This window comes from Pseudorasbora parva, chromosome 8 (assembly GCF_024679245.1).
Source record: "Pseudorasbora parva isolate DD20220531a chromosome 8, ASM2467924v1, whole genome shotgun sequence".
Lineage (NCBI taxonomy): Eukaryota > Metazoa > Chordata > Actinopteri > Cypriniformes > Gobionidae > Pseudorasbora > Pseudorasbora parva.
Genome location: NC_090179.1, coordinates 10,405,988 through 10,429,504, shown reverse-complemented (window position 1 = coordinate 10,429,504; position 23,517 = coordinate 10,405,988). Strand labels below are relative to the sequence as shown.

Here is a 23,517-nt window from a genome sequence, read left to right as displayed (position 1 = left end):
AGGGATGGGCAACAGTGGTCGAGTAGTCCAGTATTTGAACGTGACAGCGATGATCGATCATGAAAACGATGATCGTACTGACTTTAAAAAATATATTTGTATTTTTCTCTGATTGGTTATTGTGGCATTTGGGACGGTAACTGAGGTCTGATTGGTTAGCATTAGACAGCACGCCTTCCAGACCGCAAAATAAAGCACTGTGCATTGAGCGCAGTGATGCCTCAAGCACTGTGAATGATCATGAAATACAGCGCAAGATGTGAAGCAGCAATCTGTCACATACACAGCATTACAATGAGAACGCAACTGTCATATGTTGTATTCTCCGTGCTTTAGTTCCCCGTGTATCAGCGCGCGCTGTTAAAGGAAATCCACAACGAGAGTCAGAGCGTGGTCAAGTTTATGTGCACATCCGCATCCTTTTCCACAGATGCAAGTTGTAAGATTACTTTTTTTAATACTTGATTATATGTTGTCTATATCTAAATAATCTCATAATGGACGACATTTGGTTGAGTTTAATAACCAGCTAGCAAAGTGCTGCCGTTATTTCGGCTGGTGTTTATTCTCTTCAGCTTCAGCTCAAATGCGAACAGCCCAACATTATCGACTCTGGGTTATTTAAGACGGTCATATTATTTTTAGGTAGGCTAATTCTTTTTCAAAATCATTGATGATATTTATGATGCAGCAGTGTTACTCGTTTTTTAACAGTAGATCTGTTTTAAAGTTGTTTCTCATTGATTTGAAAACGCGCAGTGGTGCTGTAGCGTTGTTGTTAATGGAAGAGCACATTCAAAATGAGTTTCGTTTTCAAGCCTGCCGTAGCACGGGCAAAGTTCTCGTGAGCATTTGCGTCCTTTTGGGCAGATGTAAATTGTAATAGGCATACAGTATTGTTCAAAATAATATCAGTACAATGTGACTAACCAGAATAATCAAGGTTTTTAGTATATTTTTTATTGCTACGTGGCAAACAAGTTACCAGTAGGTTCAGTAGATTGTCAGAAAACAAATGAGACCCAGCATTCATGATATGCACGCTCTTAAGGCTGTGCAATTGGGCAATTAGTTGAAAGGGGTGTATTCAAAAAAATAGCAGTGTCTACCTTTGACTGTACAAACTCAAAACTATTTTGTACAAACATTTTTTTTTTTCTGGGATTTAGCAATCCTGTGAATCACTAAACTAATATTTAGTTGTATGACCACAGTTTTTTAAAACTGCTTGACATCTGTGTGGCATGGAGTCAACCAACTTGTGGCACCTCTCAGCTGTTATTCCACTCCATGATTCTTTAACAACATTCCACAATTCATTCACATTTCTTGGTTTTGCTTCAGAAATAGCATTTTTGATATCACCCCACAAGTTCTCAATTGGATTAAGGTCTGGAGATTGGGCTGGCCACTCCATAACATTAATTTTGTTGGTTTGGAACCAAGACTTTGCCCGTTTACTAGTGTGTTTTGGGTCATTGTCTTGTTGAAACAACCGTTTCAAGGGCATGTCCTCTTCAGCATAGGGCAACATGACCTCTTCAAGTATTTTAACATATGCAAACTGATCCATGATCCCTGGTATGCGATAAATAGGCCCAACACCATAGTAGGAGAAACATGCCCATATCATGATGCTTGCACCTCCATGCTTCACTGTCTTCACTGTGTACTGTGGCTTGAATTCAGAGTTTGGGGGTCGTCTCACAAACTGCCTGTGGCCCTTGGACCCAAAAAGAACAATTTTACTCTCATCAGTCCACAAAATGTTCCTCCATTTCTCTTTAGGCCAGTTGATGTGTTCTTTGGCAAATTGTAACCTCTTCTGCACATGCCTTTTTTTTAACAGAGGGACTTTGCGGGGGATTCTTGAAAATAGATTAGCTTCACACAGACGTCTTCTAACTGTCACAGTACTTACAGGTAACTCCAGACTGTCTTTGATCATCCTGGAGGTGATCATTGGCTGAGCCTTTGCCATTCTGGTTATTCTTCTATCCATTTTGAAGGTTGTCTTCCGTTTTCTTCCACGTCTCTCTGGTTTTGCTCTCCATTTTAAGGCATTGGAGATCATTTTAGCTGAACAGCCTATCATTTTTTGCACCTCTTTATAGGTTTTCCCCTCTCTAATCAACTTTTTAATCAAAGTACGCTGTTCTTCTGAACAATGTCTTGAACGACCCATTTTCCTCAGCTTTCAAAGGCATGTTCAACAAGTGTTGGCTTCATCCTTAAATAGGGGCCACCTGATTCACACCTGTTTCTTCACAAAATTGATGACCTCAGTGATTGAATGCCACACTGCTATTTTTTTGAACACACCCCTTTCAACTAATTGCCCAATTGCACAGCCTTAAGAGCGTGCATATCATGAATGCTGGGTCTCATTTGTTTTCTGACAATCTACTGAACCTACTGGTAACTTGTTTGCCACGTAGCAATAAAAAAATATACTAAAAACCTTGATTATTCTGGTTAGTCACATTGTACTGCTATTATTTTGAACAATACTGTAATTATTAACATTTTAAATTAATCATTAAAAATATTTTAAACAACACTCAGCTATATAGCTTAATACAGCTATAAAGCATAGTTCAAAACATAATAATAAAGAATTATTTCTGAACATTGACTCTTTATTCACTCTTTACTCATGGTTTCTCACTAGAATTCATAAAAGTATTGAATATAATAGTATATTTCTAATAGGCGCTTATTGTAACGCAGTGTGACAACACACCCCACCTGCTCAACTGGGATTTAAACCGGAGCTTGTGTCTTCTGCTGTTCAGTGATATCTTCCAATATTTTTTTCTCTAATTAATGTTGATATGGCAACATCCTGTCATGTGTGAAAAGTTTTAAACCATGCGTGTTACAACTAACCCCTCATTAGGTTGTGCCCTGCACTCCCCTATTATTATTTTTCCACAAGAGGTCGGCAAAGACACCCAATGTAAGATATTTTGAGTTGGGTTATGCATGAAATTGTGAGTAAGTAATGGAATAGTCATGAAATAGTAAAGGTGAATGCAAATACGAACATCTTTGTTGTAAACAAACTCAACCCAAGCACTCTTTGGTGACGTTGATGCTCACGTTACTGTTGATCATCTGTCCATCATCGTATAAAGCCGCCCTGACAATTTGATTGGTCCGAACAGCTCTGGTTCAAGCTTAGTTGCTCCAATCAGATCAAATCCAGACCGAACTTACCGATCTCAAATGTTGTGGGCGGGGCTATGATCGGCTGGCACCCAGGCTAAAAATCTAGTAATTTTAATTTAAATAAAATAAAAAACAAAACAAGCTTATAAAATGTATGTTAAAACTTTATTTTAAGGTTCAGTTATTAACTATTAACTAGTTGCTTATTAGCATGCCTATTACTAGGATATTGTCTGTTTATTAGTACTTATAAAGCACATATTAATGCCTTATTCTGCATGACCTTATTCTACACCTTTATCCTACCCAATACCTAAAGTTAAATGCTACAAAAACTCCTGTATTAACTATTAATAAGCAGTAAATTAGGAGTTTATTGAGGCAAAAGTCGTAGTTAATAGTGAATATGTGTTCCCCATACTAAAGTGTTACCACATTTACAAAAGGCTTTAAAAGTAGGGGAAAAAAATTATCAAAATGAAATACAATAAGCTTTTTGGACAAAGAAAAAATTAAGCATAATTGTAGGGCTCCGGGTCATTTCGACCTGCGAGGAGAGGATTTGTTACAATGTGCGAGGGAAATTTGAGGGTTAAACAACCATGTAGGAAGACACATCATGGCCATATCCAGGATGACAAAGCCAAGATTCATCAGGCTGAAACTGTAAAAGAATGGTTGGTTGACGGAGCATGACGAATCATTTTCACACAGGAATTGGTACCTCTGAGTCCAGAGAACCATGAACCTTACATTCATTCAAAGTCTTTGGGATGTGCTGGAGGAGACTTTACAGAGTGCTGGACTCTTGCATTGTCAGTACAAGATTGAACAAAAATCTTGATGGAAATCACATTACAACATTTATTTCCATCAAGCTGTGCATACATTTTTTCATTCATAAAATATGTGCATAAAAGATCTTTTATTGAGATTGCACACTCCATTAATTAGGGGGAGAAAGCTGTACCCAGAGACATATAATATGCTAGAAACATAATAATCCCTGCAATAATGATCCCATCATAGACTGGATATAGGCCAGACAGTGTGTTTGACATTTGATTACTGTATTTATGTACCTGAAAACTGTTAGACCTACAGTAGAAAGACCTACAGAACAAAGATATATAGTTTTAATGTAAAATTCCCCTTTTATACTGTAAACTATTATAAAACATGTTGTTCAAGATTCCTACTGTAGTTCCTTGATATTATGACAGTTCAATGTTGATTATTTCCTGTTGACTTTAACCAAAAGCAACTTCATGTTAATGAAAGACACTATTAGTCTATTTATATCGAAGACACTATTATATCTATTTACTATCAAAAGTTTGTTTTAAACTGAAATGATAGACAGGAAGAGAACTAAACAGTTCAACCGTGATTTATTGTGCATCCAATATGCCATGAAAACATCAACGATTTCAACGTAACATCTGTACTGTACATAAGGTACACATTAAAACATGAACCAAGCTTTGATCATCAATGCATGTGATGAGCTTTTTATTTAATGTTACTCTCTTTTTCCAATTCAATCTATTATTTAGTAAACATTCATATTTAATACACACAGTTCAAAGCTTGTGGTGATACTGAATGAAAATGTTTTCAATTTGTTGCAGAAGCATTATCATTCCAAGCATGTTTTTAACAAAACCAGCTTACTAGAAGTATTAGGCTATAATGATCGTCGCTAAGTGCCAAATATATTTATTTTATTTTATTATATACAGGCTAATAGTGCAACATGTGTTACAGGTGGACATTCAGAGTTGATAAACATTCAAATGCGTTACAAAGCGCCAGAGTAAGGCATCTCTATTCTACCTGCTTTTTGCTCAATGGCTTGTTTATATGCTTTAAATGCCGATGCCTTTGGCATACGAATCAAAGTGGCAAGCGCTGCATCAACACAAGCATGTGTGTCAGACCCAGGCCTGCCATCCAGGGAAGAGGCGGCTGAGGTTTTTGGGGTCCATTGCCTGCTGAATGAGGAGGTTTACCTGGCCGCCCACGCTGAGCACCGTCCCCTCCTCAACACCCTTCAGCTTCTCCTGCAGTCTGAGTAACACCCGCTCCGCCACTTTATTAAAGCTCTGACTGTCACTGTGGAGACACACAGCACATCAACACATCAGCACTGTGCTCTGAAGCCATCTTTCCTGCAGAAATCGGTTTGTGAAACATGACTGTTTGAAACGTGGCAGGAAAACATACCTGCACACAGGATTTACATCTGTATTTATATTTAAAACCTTTATTCAAATCAGTGTGTATGTACTGTATGCTTTTTTTTACCAACTCTATACTGCCACACAAAGGTAAAATACTGTAACTACATCAGTGTTGATGAAAATGATAAAATAAGCACATTCACGAGATTTTTGACTGCTTTAATCCTATAAAGCCCACTATATCATCTGATATGGAAAAATCCTCTAAATTACCAACATGATAAAACATGGCTGTTTTACAAAATCTACTAAATGCCTTCTGTCTTCTGATATATAACTTTATGACAATTAAAAGCAATTATTTACTGTTAAATCTTTACTGATTTTTATAGTAGTAAAAGTAAGAATAACGTTTATAATATTTCAAAAGAACACCTACTAGACTGAAGCAACTTTTGTTTACTTGTTTATTCATACATTAATTAAAAATCAAGTCTCTCTCTCTCTCTCTCTCTCTCTCTCTCTCTCTCTCTCTCTCTCTCTATATATATATATATATGTTGCTCAGTTTGGGCCTCAATCATGTTAAAAAATGTATTGAGTGTAAGTGTCTATAGTTTTTTCATCTATCATAATATATAAGCCACAAGACTGGTGTATCAAAAATCATATTTTAGAACAAATATTTTAATAAACAAATTTCTGGCTATTGCTTCATTGTCAGGTTTTAAGACTGCAAAAAGCTCATGAGATGTAGTTTATGATTAATTGCACAGACATGCACACAAGCGATGGTTTATAACAGATTTTTGCATTGAATTTGAACACTTCTCACTAGATCTTGCAGCGATTTTATTGATATTGTGGAGAATTCAAACGCTTTTTAACTCGATCTACCAGCACTGTGTAGTGAAGGTGTCACATGCACATTATGTCACATTCATACATTATTTTAGAGAAAACAGCTGACGAACAGTTACGTGAAATAGCTCAACCGAATGGAACAGAACACAAGACTCTTAAGACACAAGCTGATGTCCTGTGTGTCCACGCCCACAGACGTGAATGTGTTACCTGGCCTTGCGGTGGGGGTCGATCTCGTCTCCACCCGGCGTGGGGTTGAGCGTGGCATTGAGCTCCGCCTGCTCGTCGTGCTGCTGCAGATAGAAGGCCTTCAGAGGGTTCATGGTCCAATCAAACAGAGGGTCATACAGCAACACCTGTACGTACACACACACACACACACACACACACAATTAAACATTCATTTACAGACGAATGACACCTGTCATGAGACAGTATAAATTAATCTGTTTACCTCCACAATGGTCAATAGGGCTTCCTGAGAACTCCTCATAACTTCCATTGTTTTCTCACAACATCTAAAGAACATCATAACCGTTTAGTTCCTTTCACAGAAATCAAAATACTTTTTTATAATAATGTCACAAAGAGTCCTATTTTTTTTAAATACACATTTCAGTGGCCTGTTATATGTTTCAGAGTAGGTTTAGATTTGGCAAAATACAGTTTACATAAGGTTCAGTGGGTTCACAATGCTAAAATAAAGCTTAAAATATATATATATTTTTTTCAAAACTGGTGTAATGCATATTTTTGCGTCAGACTGTTTTATGTCAGGCGGTACAACCGAATAGTGGTTTATTCACTGTAGTTGTACCTCCTGACATGGAGAGTGTTTCAACCTACCCATACTTGAAATGAGCAGTTTTTAAAGGTGGGCTAAGTGCTTTCTGGTAACCGTTGTTGATATTTTAAATCACCAAAATAAACACGCCCCTACCCCCAAAAGGGTCTCGGGCCTATTTTGATAGCTCCGCCCCCACACATACATAACCCAGGCACCGACTGTAGCAGAATCTGTGTGTAACTAATCCAGGTCGAATATTCAATGAAAAAGTGAATATCCATCACAAAAACACAAACCGTTCTCATGACAACTCGATAGGACACGAGTCGACAGTCCAACTAACGAACATTAAAAAGTGTTCCTTTATGAGTGTTCACCCTTTTATAAGTGTTCACAAATATTATAGCGATCACAAAACACAAACTTTTCTCATGAACAAGTACACGAGCACGACCAACTAACAACATATTACAATTATGACCGGATTAGAGTCATAGCGATCACAAAACACAAACTGTTCTCATGACAACTCGATAGTCCAACTAACGACATATTACAATTATGACTGGATAAGGGTTATATAGATCATGAAAAGAGGAAACAAACATAATGTCACGGAGACGAACCCCGTGATTCCCTCTGCTGGCCAGCAGAGGGCCCCATCTCCCGAATACTAACATACACGCACCCATTCACCCATCTACACTGACTTGCACTACATTTCCCATAAACCCCGTCCTTGGACTTTGATCACCGCCCAGCTGCAGCTTATCAGGACCATGTATTTAACAGACTGTGTTCTCTAGGCAGACGCGAAGTCTTGATTCTGCCACGGCCATCATTTCTGAGCGTTATTTTCCTGTCTGATTCCCTGTTGCTGTTGTGCTTTGTTTATCGTCTACGAACCTTTGCTGCCTGTCTACTGACCCTTTTGCCTGCCCACTGGACAGTGATTCTTTGCCTGTTATCCCGACCTGTTTGCTTGTTTACCGACCACTAGTGATGGCCAAATGAGGCTTCCTGAACCACTGAGGCTTTCCAGCCCATTGGTTCACCAAAAGGTTCATTTACCTGAAGCCTCATGAAACAGTGTGCTCCCTAGTGACACCTGCTGTGCAAAGCAATGCATCGCACACAAATCTATTCATCCTGAGCAACCACATTGTCATAGTGTGGGCACACCCTTTTTCTTATTGCCTGTGTATTAATAAAGTATTTTACTCTGCTTGTATTAAACTATGCACACACAACTCACACAACTTTGTGTTCAACTATTCAGTATAGTTCTTTGGGTTAGTGATGACAGTGAATGCCCAGAATGATTGTAAATAAATGATTGTGAGTGTAGTGCTTATTGGACTGGAATTGTGGAACAGCAAACTGCAACAGGGATGGGAAAAGCTTTCCCTAATACAGTCTAGTCTTATAATAATATTAATAATAGCAATAATATATATAATAACACTACTACTAATATATATGAGGGGCTGTACAAGCCATAATTCATTCTGGTAGTCACACAAATTCTCCTTTCTCTCTCTCACACACTCACACACTCACACACACACACACACACACACACACACACACACACACACACACACACACACACACACACACACACACACACACACACACACACACACACACACACACACACATATATATACACAGTCTTGTTCAAAATAATAGCAGTACAATGTGACTAACCAGAATAATCAAGGTTTTTCATATTTTTTTTATTGCTACGTGGCAAACAAGTTACCAGTAGGTTCAGTAGATTTTCAGAAAACAAATGAGACCCAGCATTCATGATATGCACGCTCTTAAGGCTGTGCAATTGGGCAATTAGTTGAAAGGGGTGTGTTCAAAAAAATAGCAGTGTGGCATTCAATCACTGAGGTCATCAATTTTGTGAAGAAACAGGTGTGAATCAGGTGGCCCCTATTTAAGGATGAAGCCAACACTTGTTGAACATGCATTTGAAAGCTGAGGAAAATGGGTCGTTCAAGACATTGTTCAGAAGAACAGCGTACTTTGATTAAAAAGTTGATTAGAGAGGGGAAAACCTATAAAGAGGTGCAAAAAATGATAGGCTGTTCAGCTAAAATTATCTCCAATGCCTTAAAATGGAGAGCAAAACCAGAGAGACGTGGAAGAAAACGGAAGACAACCATCAAAATGGATAGAAGAATAACCAGAATGGCAAAGGCTCAGCCAATGATCACCTCCAGGATGATCAAAGACAGTCTGGAGTTACCTGTAAGTACTGTGACAGTTAGAAGACGTCTGTGTGAAGCTAATCTATTTTCAAGAATCCCCCGCAAAGTCCCTCTGTTAAAAAAAAGGCATGTGCAGAAGAGGTTACAATTTGCCAAAGAACACATCAACTGGCCTAAAGAGAAATGGAGGAACATTTTGTGGACTGATGAGAGTAAAATTGTTCTTTTTGGGTCCAAGGGCCACAGGCAGTTTGTGAGACGACCCCCAAACTCTGAATTCAAGCCACAGTACACAGTGAAGACAGTGAAGCATGGAGGTGCAAGCATCATGATATGGGCATGTTTCTCCTACTATGGTGTTGGGCCTATTTATCGCATACCAGGGATCATGGATCAGTTTGCATATGTTAAAATACTTGAAGAGGTCATGTTGCCCTATCCTGAAGAGGACATGCCCTTGAAACGGTTGTTTCAACAAGACAATGACCCAAAACACACTAGTAAACGGGCAAAGTCTTGGTTCCAAACCAACACAATTAATGTTATGGAGTGGCCAGCCCAATCTCCAGACCTTAATCCAATTGAGAACTTGTGGGGTGATATCAAAAATGCTATTTCTGAAGCAAAACCAAGAAATGTGAATGAATTGTGGAATGTTGTTAAAGAATCATGGAGTGGAATAACAGCTGAGAGGTGCCACAAGTTGGTTGACTCCATGCCACACAGATGTCAAGCAGTTTTAAAAAACTGTGGTCATACAACTAAATATTAGTTTAGTGATTCACAGGATTGCTAAATCCCAGAAAAAAAAAAATGTTTGTACAAAATAGTTTTGAGTTTGTACAGTCAAAGGTAGACACTGCTATTTTTTTGAACACACCCCTTTCAACTAATTGCCCAATTGCACAGCCTTAAGAGCGTGCATATCATGAATGCTGGGTCTCGTTTGTTTTCTGACAATCTACTGAACCTACTGGTAACTTGTTTGCCACGTAGCAATAAAAAATATACTAAAAACCTTGATTATTCTGGTTAGTCACATTGTACTGATATTATTTTGAACAAGACTGTATATATATATATATATATATATATATATATATATATATATATATATATATATATATATATATATATGTCAATGACATGACGTGCATGTTTTTGTGAGCATTGTTTTCTAATTATTAAAATAATTTGATATATTTCTTACATTCATCACTGTATTCCAAAAATCTATTTAGTTAGTAATACATTTACATAAGACATTATTTTACGTTTTGATATCTTAAACCCCAAAATATCAGGTGGTGCAACTGTCCGAACAAATGAACAGATTACGAAAACTATTTAAAATGGTGTATTAATGTAGCCTGACAAGCCAGATGTTGGGTCTGGGAACTCACCATTGGCAAAGCTCAATCCGAGGGGCGGGAAAAACGGTTGTCTTAAATTCCCTCTGCATGCAATTGGATGTGTCATGTTCGCTTGTTTGTCCATTTGCGATCGCATTGTGGCTCACTTCAGCAATGATAAAGACCAGTTCATTTCCACACCGTATGGAGAATCTAAATCTCCTCACTGTGCTTCAAGCATCAGTTCACAAAATGTCTCCGACAAGTAAGATACTGTACTCCTAATATATGTGTAATGACTCAGAACTCAACATCGGATCCATGAGCAGGCTTTAATGAATGAACTCTTGGTCGTACAGGCAGGGGTCGGTAACAGCAGATACAAAATGTAGAACAGGCTGAAGAGTGGTCGGTAGTGATGGGACATCTGAAGCGAGGCTCCGGAGCTTGTGTCGAGCAAAAAGGGGCGTTCCAGATGAAGCCCCGATTCGAGGCTTGTATCAGTTCCGTAAAAATCACGTGACGATGACAAACGAGGCCTCGTTTTCTGTTGAATACGTCATTGGTTCATTCTGAGTATCGCTTTTGGACAAAAGTGGTTCGAAACCTCGCGGCTCTTGTGGGGTTTGCAGTAGGCATTTGCATTGGTGTTGAGGTGTTGGTTGTATGTAGTAGCGATATCATTATCTATCACAGCTTGTATTATATATTATATTATACTTAGTTAAGTAGATTATTAGAGTAAATTATACATAGTTTAGTACATTATTAGAGTAAATTAGCCTATGTCTAGTTGTAATATCTATACTACGTAATTATAATATATATATATATATATATATATATATATATATATATATATATATATATATATATACAGTCTTGTTCAAAATAATAGCAGTACAATGTGACTAACCAGAATAATCAAGGTTTTTAGTATATTTTTTATTGCTACGTGGCAAACAAGTTACCAGTAGGTTCAGTAGATTGTCAGAAAACAAATGAGACCCAGCATTCATGATATGCACGCTCTTAAGGCTGTGCAATTGGGCAATTAGTTGAAAGGGGTGTGTTCAAAAAAATAGCAGTGTCTACCTTTGACTGTACAAACTCAAAACTATTTTTTTGGGTCATTGTCTTGTTGAAACAACCGTTTCAAGGGCATGTCCTCTTCAGCATAGGGCAACATGACCTCTTCAAGTATTTTAACATATGCAAACTGATCCATGATCCCTGGTATGCGATAAATAGGCCCAACACCATAGTAGGAGAAACATGCCCATATCATGATGCTTGCACCTCCATGCTTCACTGTCTTCACTGTGTACTGTGGCTTGAATTCAGAGTTTGGGGGTCGTCTCACAAACTGCCTGTGGCCCTTGGACCCAAAAAGAACAATTTTACTCTCATCAGTCCACAAAATGTTCCTCCATTTCTCTTTAGGCCAGTTGATGTGTTCTTTGGCAAATTGTAACCTCTTCTGCACATGCCTTTTTTTTAACAGAGGGACTTTGCGGGGGATTCTTGAAAATAGATTAGCTTCACACAGACGTCTTCTAACTGTCACAGTACTTACAGGTAACTCCAGACTGTCTTTGATCATCCTGGAGGTGATCATTGGCTGAGCCTTTGCCATTCTGGTTATTCTTCTATCCATTTTGAAGGTTGTCTTCCGTTTTCTTCCACGTCTCTCTGGTTTTGCTCTCCATTTTAAGGCATTGGAGATCATTTTAGCTGAACAGCCTATCATTTTTTGCACCTCTTTATAGGTTTTCCCCTCTCTAATCAACTTTTTAATCAAAGTACGCTGTTCTTCTGAACAATGTCTTGAACGACCCATTTTCCTCAGCTTTCAAAGGCATGTTCAACAAGTGTTGGCTTCATCCTTAAATAGGGGCCACCTGATTCACACCTGTTTCTTCACAAAATTGATGACCTCAGTGATTGAATGCCACACTGCTATTTTTTTGAACACACCCCTTTCAACTAATTCAACTAATTGCCCAATTGCACAGCCTTAAGAGCGTGCATATCATGAATGCTGGGTCTCATTTGTTTTCTGAGAATCTACTGAACCTACTGGTAACTTGTTTGCTACGTAGCAATAAAAAAATATACTAAAAACCTTGATTATTCTGGTTAGTCACATTGTACTGCTATTATTTTGAACAAGACTGTATATATATATAAAAAGAAGAATTACAGGGGGGTGGCTTTATTCCATCAAATATATATTAATTTGCTCACAGCTGATTTTGGTTTCCGATCTCTACCCACAATAAAACCTGTACTGAAGTTAATCCAGCAAAGAACTCTGCTGAAAACCAATCCTTCTCGAACCCAAAAGCAGGAGTTTGCTCACAGTAAACTCAAACTTGCGACAACAGGCCACAGGGGTCTAAGAACATATAATATGACATTCTTTTGAAATAACTCAAGTGTAAAAGCACCCAGTGCCACCTCCTTAAAGGTGGGGTAAGTGTTATTTCAAAACCATTTTGGGAAAAGGACTCGGGCCGAGTGGAATAACAAGCTTGTAGCCAATCAGCAGATAGGGGCGTGTCTACTATTGATGGTGAGAAGAGAGGCTCAGTGCGCATCATTATTCAAAACACAACACACACATAACGGACATTAGCCGAGAACTAATATATGCTGATTTTGCTTGAATATGCTCGTGTGTCATGTTCGCTTGTTAGTCCATTTTGCGATCGTATTGTGGCTCACTTCAGTGATGATAAAGACCCTTTCATTTCCACACTGTATGGAGCATCTAAAACCCCTCAGTGTTTCACGGTTTTAGGCGTCAGCTCACAAAATGTGTCCGACAAGTAAGATACTGTACTCCTCCTAATATATGTTTGTTTCCTCTTTTCAAGATCTATATAACCCTTATCCGGTCATAATTGTAATATGTCGTTAGCTGGACTATCGAGTTTGTGAACTATCGAGCTGTTCATGAGAACGGTTTCTGTTTTTGTGATCGCTATAACTCTTACTCTTGTCCTAATTGTAAAAGGTTTGTTAGTTGGACTGTCATGCCCGTGTATCGAGTCGTCATGAGAACGGTTTGTGTTTTTGTGATGGATATTCACTTTTTCATTGAATATTCGACCTGGATTAGTTACACACAGATTCTGCTACAGTCGGTGTCTGGGTTATGTATGTGTGGGGGCGGAGCTATCAAAATAGGGCCAAGACCCTTTTTTTGGAGGACGGGGCGTTTGTTTTGGTGATTTGAAATATCAACAACGGTTTCCAGATATCACTTACCCCACCTTTAAGACTCACCTCCGGAAGACGCCCTCCACTCCTGTGATGCCCATCCCATCCACAATGTCCCGAGACAGTCTGAACGGAACCGTTTCTGGGGTGGGTAAGATTTTACCCTGCTCAAACGCAACACCTGTGCAGAGACGATGAAAGTGAAAATGAAAACACAAAAACAGCCAAGACTTTCCGAAGCGTTAGTTTTCTGTGTACACATACCGAGGTCTATGTGGACCAGTTCTGCCGTCTGCTCATCAATGAGAATGTTCTGGATGTGCCGATCGCCCAGGCCAACGATGTAACCCACTGTCAGACACACACACACATCACTATTTTCACATCATTCACATATCTATGAAATTCAGGAGTAATATTGAATTTAAAAGTGTTTGAAAAATCTGAGGCCAGATTCATCTCTGTTTTAAATGCCACATCACCAGGGTCAGAAATTAAAGGGGGGGGGGGGGGGGGGGGTTCACTCAGTCAATCTCACGTCAATCTTGAGTACCTATAGAGTAGTATTGCATCCTTCATATCTCCGAAAAGTCTTTAGTTTTATTATATTTATAAAAGAAATATAGGCTGTACCGAGTCTTTCCGGAAAAAAACGAGCGCCTGGAGGCGTATCGTGTGGGCGGAGTTAAAGAATGACGAGCGCACAAAGCGGTGACGTCCTCAAGCGTGGAGAAACCCATGGCTATCGATCTCAGCTAATAGATATGATCCAGAATCAAATCTGAGGCCGAAATAAATTGAACAGGAGAAACAGCAACAGCAGGACGTCCGTCTCTGTGGTATGTACTGTATTTAGTGGGCTGTCAACATTTGTGTGTCTTTACTCGCAGTTTATGAGGACATGATTCGGTTTATGGACTATTGTGTGCGACTAAACCTTAGCAGTAGCAAGCAAAACGGTTTTGCACGTCAGACTAGTGTAACGTTATACATAGAACAACAATGGAGTAACCGTTAGCGCATTTGAATGACGAAGCACGCGATCGTGTCGTTTACTGATGTTTACTCACGCGACGATATCCAACAGCACAGACATTTGAAGCAGTTTTACTCACCAGCCATCATTGGGTAACATAAATAGCTTAATTAAGCGGTGCATTATTTTACAAAATCGTCATAATTGATTACGTCGACATGACACGCTCCAGTCCTAGATGCAATGTGAGCAGATCTAAATGTAATGCAACAATCGAATCTTTTTATTTCACGTTAATAACAACGGGTGTATTGGATTTACTTTAATTGTAAACAGGCACCCTTATCTTGAATTTGGAGACATTTTTGTTAATTTTCGGGTGTATTTTGCCCCTAAGCCCCGTTAATTTCCGACCCTGCATGTCATCTATAATCAGTTTGGTCAAATGGAAAACCTGTGAATAATGATATTGTGTGTACGTGTACCAATAGAAGAGGTGGCCACACTGCGAGTGTAGGCTAGCTGTCTCTCCAGCCACACTGCAGGGTCCAGGAAGCGCTCCATGCAAAAGTATCGGAATACTGGCCGGAATTTCTGGCACACCTCTGTGAAAGCCTGAAGTTTGCCATCAAATTCCAGCCTTTGAGCCTCCTACACCATTACAACGAGAACATATTTATAAAATATTTAATAAATAATCCGTTTTTTTTTTTTTAAAGACAATCCCTAAAATTAAAAACAAACTGTTCATAGTAAAATGCCTGTAAGAATGAATTAGCAGGATGACAAGTGAAATAATTGAATAAAATCCAGTACCATCATTTTCTTGCGACAGGACATGTTGGGCCAGTCTTGTGGGCGGAAGCGTTTGTGTGCTCCCTTCTGTGGGTCCACCAGAAACTCTCCAATGGGCACAGTACCAGAACACCACTCCAAAACACCACTGCGCTGAGAAAACGGCACCACCTGGAACAAACACACGGCTCAGTGTTGATAAAGTCATATTCATTATAGCTCTAAAAGCTATTTTACTTGACCCACACACTGTGCAATAAATCATGTATTCAAATCATTTAATGCACAGCTCAGTGCTGCCGGCACTGACAAGTTAAAGCTGTTATTGATGTTTGCATTGCAACATTTGACTAGACCGGTAAAAATTATGGTTATTTTTTCAGTTATGGCTCATTAGATCTAGCATTCTGCTCACTTTAAATCATACAGAGATAAAGCAGTGTGGCAAGATTTTAATTTTTTTACTTTTACTTTTAATAAATTATAGCATTTATGTGTATAAATTATTGAGAGAGAGAGAGAGAGAGAGAGAGAGAGAGAGAGAGAGAGAGAGAAAGAGAGAGAGAGAGAGAGCGAGAGAGAGAGAGAAAGAGAGAGCGAGAGAGAGAGTGTGTCTGTGCAGCGTCTCTCTCTACTAACAATGAAGCTGTAAGTTTAATTACTTCAAAAACAGCGGTGTTACCCCCTTGTAGCAGAGAAATATAATGTAGTGAATCAGTAGCAAAGCTATTTTATTAATTAAACCATCAGGAAAATGTTGATATGGTTTTGTGCTTCTGAATGTTTCTCTGTGTGCAAGTGTGATTCAATGAAAGCAGCGCATTAATACAGAACGGTGATTAAACTGACTGGAACTACTTGTGTATTATAAGGTTTTAATGCAAACCTTTCAGCCAAACAGAATAAAGTTTTTAAGTTTAAATCATAAACATCATCAAACATCTGCTGAATTCTGTAAGTAAATGTTTTCGTTATTAAAACAAATGTGCTATTAGCAGAGTGACAGTGTATGAAAAGGTGTGTTTACTTTGTAACGGCGGATGTTGAGTTTCCTCTTGCGAGTTTCTGCATTGCGCTGCAGAAGGGTGGAGCACATATGAAAGACCTGCTGCATCACTGCATCCTGCCTCAGATCATCCTGACCCTGTGTCACGACACATAACCTCACTCAATTAAATTATACAAAACACAAGTTTTAAATTTAGACGTGTGCAAGCAATCAATTTTGGGCCGATTTTGCCCCCACTCTGTATCAAACACAAATGGGGGGGGTCTTTTTTCTTTTTAAATTCTGGTGACGGTGTTCTTGGATAACCAGACCTTGACTAGCTGTCTCCTGCTCTTGCCATCTGAACCCACACAGTCGATTATTTTGGGTAGGTTGACGCCTCCAGCAAGATGAAAGTGAGGTTTGAAAGACCTGACAGTCACAAGGTCTTCATATCTACCTGATGGGTCCACCTGAAAGAAATGCCCACATGCACAACAGCAAACTCAAGTAACAACATCACAGAGCACAGGCGTCACTGATATTTTTTTTTAAAACTGATTCTCTTTCAGTGACATTTGTCACCTTTATGTCCATGGTGGGAATGATGACATCATTGAGGTCTTTGATTTGCATGATGGGTTGTTCCGGAGGAATAGGTATGGCTTCTGCACAGAACACATAAACATATTTACCAATAAACATTCGCACTCAGTATATAACATTCATAACGTTGACTAATTTAGACAATTCTTGTTTTGTTTTTTTAATGGAATATTGCAGTATTTTTTTTATCAACTGCCTCATAATCTTTCATCAAATGAACTTTCCCTCCCTCATCTCATCTCCTCACTTCTTTTTTTGTACTTTATTTACATTTACTTGCGTGAGGGCAGAGCAAACTGTCACTCACATGAGATCACAGCAATAGCAAACCACAACCATCCAATCAATTTCCCATGGACAAAATCAAGTCCTGCCCTACATTTGATCTTGTTTGAAAAGAAATTCACTCAGATATATGTCACGATAGGGAAGAATAGACTAGTGAAACTTTCGTTTCTAACTATTCTTCCGCAAGATGTATGCAGTTCTGTTTATTAACCACTAGAGTGCAAAAAAGTTACGGAGTGCAGCTTTAAAAAAAAAGTGTAACAAATGTTCAGTAAATGGAAGTACAGTACCTAATCCTAAGAAAATGTTTAGCCCACTCCAGGAAATACGGTTTTGTGTTTATTTATTTAATATGAGATATGCCGTATTTGCAATTATGTTAAAGGGGGGGTGAAACACTCAGTTTCAGTTAGAGGTTAGATCGGGCTCAAAAAATCAAGCCCGACCCTACCCGAGCCCGTGCACGTTGTGTCCGAGCCCGGCCCGGCCCGACACATTAACTGTAATTATGAGCCCGAGCCCGATTTAAACCCGACCATTGTTCAATACGTGGGCGTTTTGACGAGAACGAGCCTGTAATGAGCAAAGCGCAGCGAAACGGACTGGTGAGGCTCATGATAAAACTTCATTTAGTTTTCAGTTTTCTCCACAGCGACTGTACAGCCGAATAACATTTTGTTGCAATATTGTCATGTTTAACACTTTGAAGCTGCTTTGAAACAATCATCATTGTAAAAGCGCTATAGGCTATAAATAAAGTTGACTTGACTCCGCTCAGTAATCCGCAGGCGCGCGCTCATGATCCGCTCACCGGTAAACTGATGTTTGCTCAAATCCAGCTCAGACATTTATCTGTAGCTTACTTTGTTGTTGCCATTAAACAATGTGTTTTTTCCTTCATAATTATGTTTAAATATTATAATATTATTTTTACATGTTTCATCTGATTATGATAAGTGAAAAGATGCGAGTGGGTCAGAAATGATTTTGGTGGTTATATTTAGTTTAATATTAAGTTTTGTTTTGTTGAAATCATTTTTTTCATTTTGTTTAAATTGTTTCTTAATTTTAAAAAAGGTTTCTTAGGCCAATTGCCTGGATTTAATAAATAAAAATCAAATAGCAGAATATAATTATGAGGTGAAGTCATGGGAGTGATCGCTTTCATTCCTCATGCACTGGAGCGCGCGTCTCATAAATAAACCGAAACTCAGCAGGCTATACTTGCCTCACAGACATGACAAATATGCGTATAGAAAGCTTGAAATGACCACTTTTAAACGAAACGATTAGAAGATATTTAATTAAGCAAAGTGCAGTGGTCACGCGAGCAGCTCTTGACTCAGAGCGTTTCTGTTTATAATGCTGCGCCCCGTCACTGCTCGAGCTGTGAGTTTAACACGCATTTTTACACTAATACTGATTTGTGCAGCTTTGTAGCCTACACATTTGTTTCTTAGTTGTTGTATTAGTTCTTACTTTGCTAAATATATATAATTTCTGATTATAGCATAGCTTTCTGCCCACCCAATTAGACTAGTAAAGTAGGCTAATGATAAAAAAAAAAAAACGCTTGATCACGGGCCCGGCCCTACCCGACCCGAGGATAGTGCAGGGAAATCTTAGCCCGACCCGGCCCGCGGGTCGGTTCGGGTCAGGTTCGGGTTCGGGCAGAGAATCTAAACTCTAGTTTCAGTCAATCTCACGTCAATCTTGAGTACCTATAGAGTAGTATTCCATCCTTCATATCTCCGAAAAGTCTTTAGTTTTATTATATTTATAAAAAACGAGCGCCTGGAGGCATATTGTGTGGGCGGAGCTAAAGAATGACGAGTGCGCACAAAGCGGTGACGTCCTCAAGCGTGGAGAAACCCATGCTATCGATCTCAGCTAATAGATATATGATCCAGAATCAAATCTGAGGCTGAAATAAATTGAACAGGAGAAACGGCAACTTCAGGACGTCCGTCTCTGTGGTATGTACTGTATTTAGTGGCCTGTTAACATTTGTCTTTACTCGCAGTTTATGAGGACATGATTCGGTTTATGGACTATTGTATGCAACTAAACCTTAGCAGTAGCAAGCAAAACGGTTTTGCACGTCAGACTAGTGTAACGTTATACAGAGAACAACAATGGAGTAACCGTTAGCGCATTTGAATGATGACGAAGCACTCGCGTGTAACTCATAACGTTACTCGTGTCGTTTACTGATGTTTACTCACGCGACGATAGCCAACAGCACAGACATTTGAAGCAGTTTTACTCACTGGCTGCTTCCAAAGCAGGACCGAACCTTTATCGCTGGGACCGCTCCGTCAAAAACACACTTCTTTGGTATGATTTGGTGAAGTCCTGACAGCAGTGACTGTGGAAATCCACTTTGCGACGCGACTGAAGCGATGTTGTGAAGCTTCCCGTCATTTCTGCGTTCAAATCGGTTCAAATGCAGCGCTGCCTTCCCGGAATGCTGTGCTGAAGCATTGAAGTCGCTTGATGTCACCCATAGGAATAAAGTGGAGCGCGGCGCGGAGTGTTTATGGGTGTGCATTTCCTCTCTCGCTCTAGTCACGCGCGCGCACCCTACCGGGAGAAGAGCCCGTACGGCTCATACAAGGACCTTCCGCTCTAGTAACGCCAAGCCGACCCATACTCGAAAAAAACTCTCCGAAACTTGTGAGAAACTGGAAGGAGTATTTTTGACACAGAAATACTCCATCAAACGTCCAACATTAGTTTTTGAAACTTTGTCTATGTTTAGGATGGGAACCCAAGTCTTTAACAGTGTAAAAAGCTCAGTATGCATGAAACAGCATTTCACCCCCCCTTTAAGATTTGTCTAAAGTTTCAGTTTAAAATAATGATGTAATTTAGTTTTTTTTAACTCAAAAAAACAACAACTAAGAATACATACAAATTATAATTACAATGTTTAAATTAAAGTGAAAATAAAAATGTCAGTGTGGGTAATAATATTGACTTATTAAAGTTGACTTTCATAATACTGTGAGAATAAGAGTGGGCAGAATATTCACTTGGGTTTGGAACAACATAGAGGTTTACATTTTGGTTATCACTCAGTAGAATTAGTCTGATGAGGGCTTTGACATTGATAAACTAATACTTCCAGTTCCTTTATATTAAAAAACAACAACAATTTGTGTAAAAATTTAACAGAAATTTTATTTGTTTTACAATGAACTGAAAATCAACTCAACATACAACATATACAGTATTGTTCAAAATAATAGCAGTACAATGTGACTAACCAGAATAATCAAGGTTTTTAGTATATTTTTTATTGCTACGTGGCAAACAAGTTACCAGTAGGTTCAGTAGATTCTCAGAAAACAAATGAGACCCAGCATTCATGATATGCACGCTCTTAAGGCTGTGCAATTGGGCAATTAGTTGAAAGGGGTGTGTTCAAAAAAATAGCAGTGTAGCGACTCAGGCGAATCAAACACACAATCGCCAGTTACATTTAACAAATCTGTTGTGAAAGCTGTGTGCTGGGTGGCAGACCTTCCCCCAACACAACAGAGGGAGATTCTTCAGTCACCCTGGAAACCATCTGATAAGACTGTTTTATGGCCCCGAAAGGAATTTGGCCACATGAAGTTTCAGACACAAAGAGTTTAAGACACAGAGCTTTTGCCTCAAATTATAGACAAACCATCTATAAATGAACATGCACCCCAGGACATTATATGTAAACACATAACTGTCTTGTAAAATGTTTATTCTGTATGGTATCTTGCATCTTTTTGTCTGTGTCTTAACAAAGTACTAGTTCAGATAACCTCATATATGTCATGTCTCCTATCAAATTAATGCTCACTTCACGACTTACACTTCCATGTATATCACTTATTCAGAAAATGCAGTGTGTGTTTGTTGCATTAATTATAGTATGAAGACTCAGAGACCCACTGAATCGAACTTTCAAACAAAGAGCCATAAATCTGCTGAGGAATTTCCCGCCGGGAAATCCCAACAATCTCATTGGTTAAGTCTAACCCTGGAGGGTGGGACTATTTCCAGACCTTAAAAGACCAGTGAAGACAGGCTCTCCTCCTCTTCTCTCTCGGAAAAACTCTCTGGCTCTTCTTCAACTCTCTCCTGTGGGAGCCAACACCCACGGGGGGGGGGGGGCTGGCACTCAAGCCATGCCACCAATGCAGGCCCTCCAAGCAGGCCTCATCTCTTCCAAAAATCTTCTCTTCTACAATCCGATCTTCAAGAACACGAAGCATCGCTAAAGCAAACAGCCGCTTCCCTCCCAACCTCGGAAAGGACCGCCGGACACGCAGAGACACGCAGAGACACGCAGAGACACATACGCACACAAGCGAGAAGCCAAAACGAAACCAAAAAGAATGCAAGTATTCTTATTCTTACTGCTGTAAAGAGGATGTGTTATTCTCCCGTTGGGATAAATTAACTCCGTGAAGGTCGTATTTGGTTGAACTGAAGGAAAGCTGTTTCTTACCCTCCCCCACTCTCTTTGTCTCTCTCTCTCCCTCTCTCTTTGTCTCTCTCTCTCTCTTTTATCTCTCTCTAACTTCAGTCTATTCATTATTCTCTTTTATGTATTCTTTCGTTAATATCTATACTTCTACTCTCTTGATGCATATTTAGTATGTACTTTCTGTGTGAATTGTAGTGTTATTTTTAGTCTGTGTTTATTAAACCTTCAAAAGACATTTAATGAGTTGAGTCTGTTATTCTGCCACATACACAAAGTCAATGAAACTTGCGATCTAAACGTTACCTAACTGCTTATGCTACTATGTTAGTAAAGTAAACTGTATGACCATTTGAAATATTGAACTTATCCTGATCAGTAAAGTTAATGTTTCTTATGCGCTCGTAAAGCAGTAATCCCTTTATTGAGAATTGATTTGAAAAGTCTATAACTAATTTGCAGGACAAACTTAGTAGGATAATTTCAAGCAATTCCGTAAAGGGTTACTTGTATTTAATTAAACAATTTCCCTATCGGAAAATTTTAATACGTAATGAACAACTGGCAAATCATATTCATAAATTCATGAATATTGAATATTAAATCCCTTTTGAGTTAATTATTCCCCGAGACATTAAACTCATTAGTCGTTGTTGTTACATATTTTAAATGGTGGAGAAATATCGGGCAAGTTTCAAACGTTTGTGTATGTGTGAATGATATTCATATTCTATTCATTGTGTATTTTTGGAGTATTAATAACCTGCACGCGCGTTTTGTTTCGTTTTTGTTTTGTTGTTGTTGGTGAATTATGAACGGTACGCGGAAAGCGAACACAAGCATAAACAGATGCTGAGAAATGTTGAAGTAGCCGGATTATATTAATAAAAATATGAACGGTACGAAAATCCGCGTGATCTCCGAAAAACTCTGCAGCCCGTAGGCGCAATAGGTTTTATCCGCGTGATTTCCAAACAAATGTATTGTAGGAAACCCATACATTTGACTCGAGCAATATATTATGTGTTCCATCAAAATAATGAGATTTTGATGTGGTCTGTAGACACGTACGTTGCGTTATCCCGCTTGATCTGAACTACGGAAAGTTTCTATCATTGCGGAAGATTGGGACAGGGCGAGACTCTCCTGTACAATATAAGGGGCCTCAGAATAATTATTATATCGTTAAGATAAACGATAACTCCTGGTTTAAGTCTGGCTTAGCTAACCAAAGACCTGAGACCTAAAACATTTGAATCAAAAATGCTGAAAACCGTCAGCCATATTGATAAATGTCTATTGGAGTCCATGTAAAATGCGTGAATAGGCAGAAGATAAATTCCTGTTTGTCACCCGTTTCGTTGCTCGTGCACATAAAGTGCAGTCATTTTTAAATGAGTGCAAAAGCCAGTAGAGTGTAGGGAACGCCGCTTGCAAACCGACAGAGGGCGACTCAAGAATTGCAACACCGCTTGCAAACCGCCAGAGGGCGACTCAAGAATTGCAACGCCGCTTGCAAACCGCCAGAGGGCGACTCAAGAATTGCAACGCCGCTTGCAACCCGCCAGAGGGCGACTCTAGAACCAGACAAA

At 39.0% G+C, this 23,517-nt stretch overlaps 1 protein-coding gene across 1 annotated transcript in view; it reads right to left on the bottom strand.

The window, feature by feature from the left end:
• Nucleotides 1–4,543: 4,543 nt before the first annotated feature.
• Nucleotides 4,544–23,517, bottom strand: part of atm (ATM serine/threonine kinase) — a 196,984-nt gene continuing 178,010 nt past the window's right edge. Inside the window, exons 53-62 of the mRNA XM_067450073.1 lie at nt 17,149–17,231; nt 16,896–17,036; nt 16,603–16,719; nt 15,597–15,746; nt 15,266–15,431; nt 14,069–14,155; nt 13,871–13,985; nt 6,673–6,736; nt 6,429–6,574; nt 4,544–5,286 (exon numbers count right to left, since the gene is read on the bottom strand). Coding sequence (XP_067306174.1) covers nt 5,106–5,286; nt 6,429–6,574; nt 6,673–6,736; nt 13,871–13,985; nt 14,069–14,155; nt 15,266–15,431; nt 15,597–15,746; nt 16,603–16,719; nt 16,896–17,036; nt 17,149–17,231 — 1,250 coding nt within the window. The 3' untranslated portion in view covers nt 4,544–5,105. The remainder of the gene's footprint in view (nt 5,287–6,428; nt 6,575–6,672; nt 6,737–13,870; nt 13,986–14,068; nt 14,156–15,265; nt 15,432–15,596; nt 15,747–16,602; nt 16,720–16,895; nt 17,037–17,148; nt 17,232–23,517) is intronic.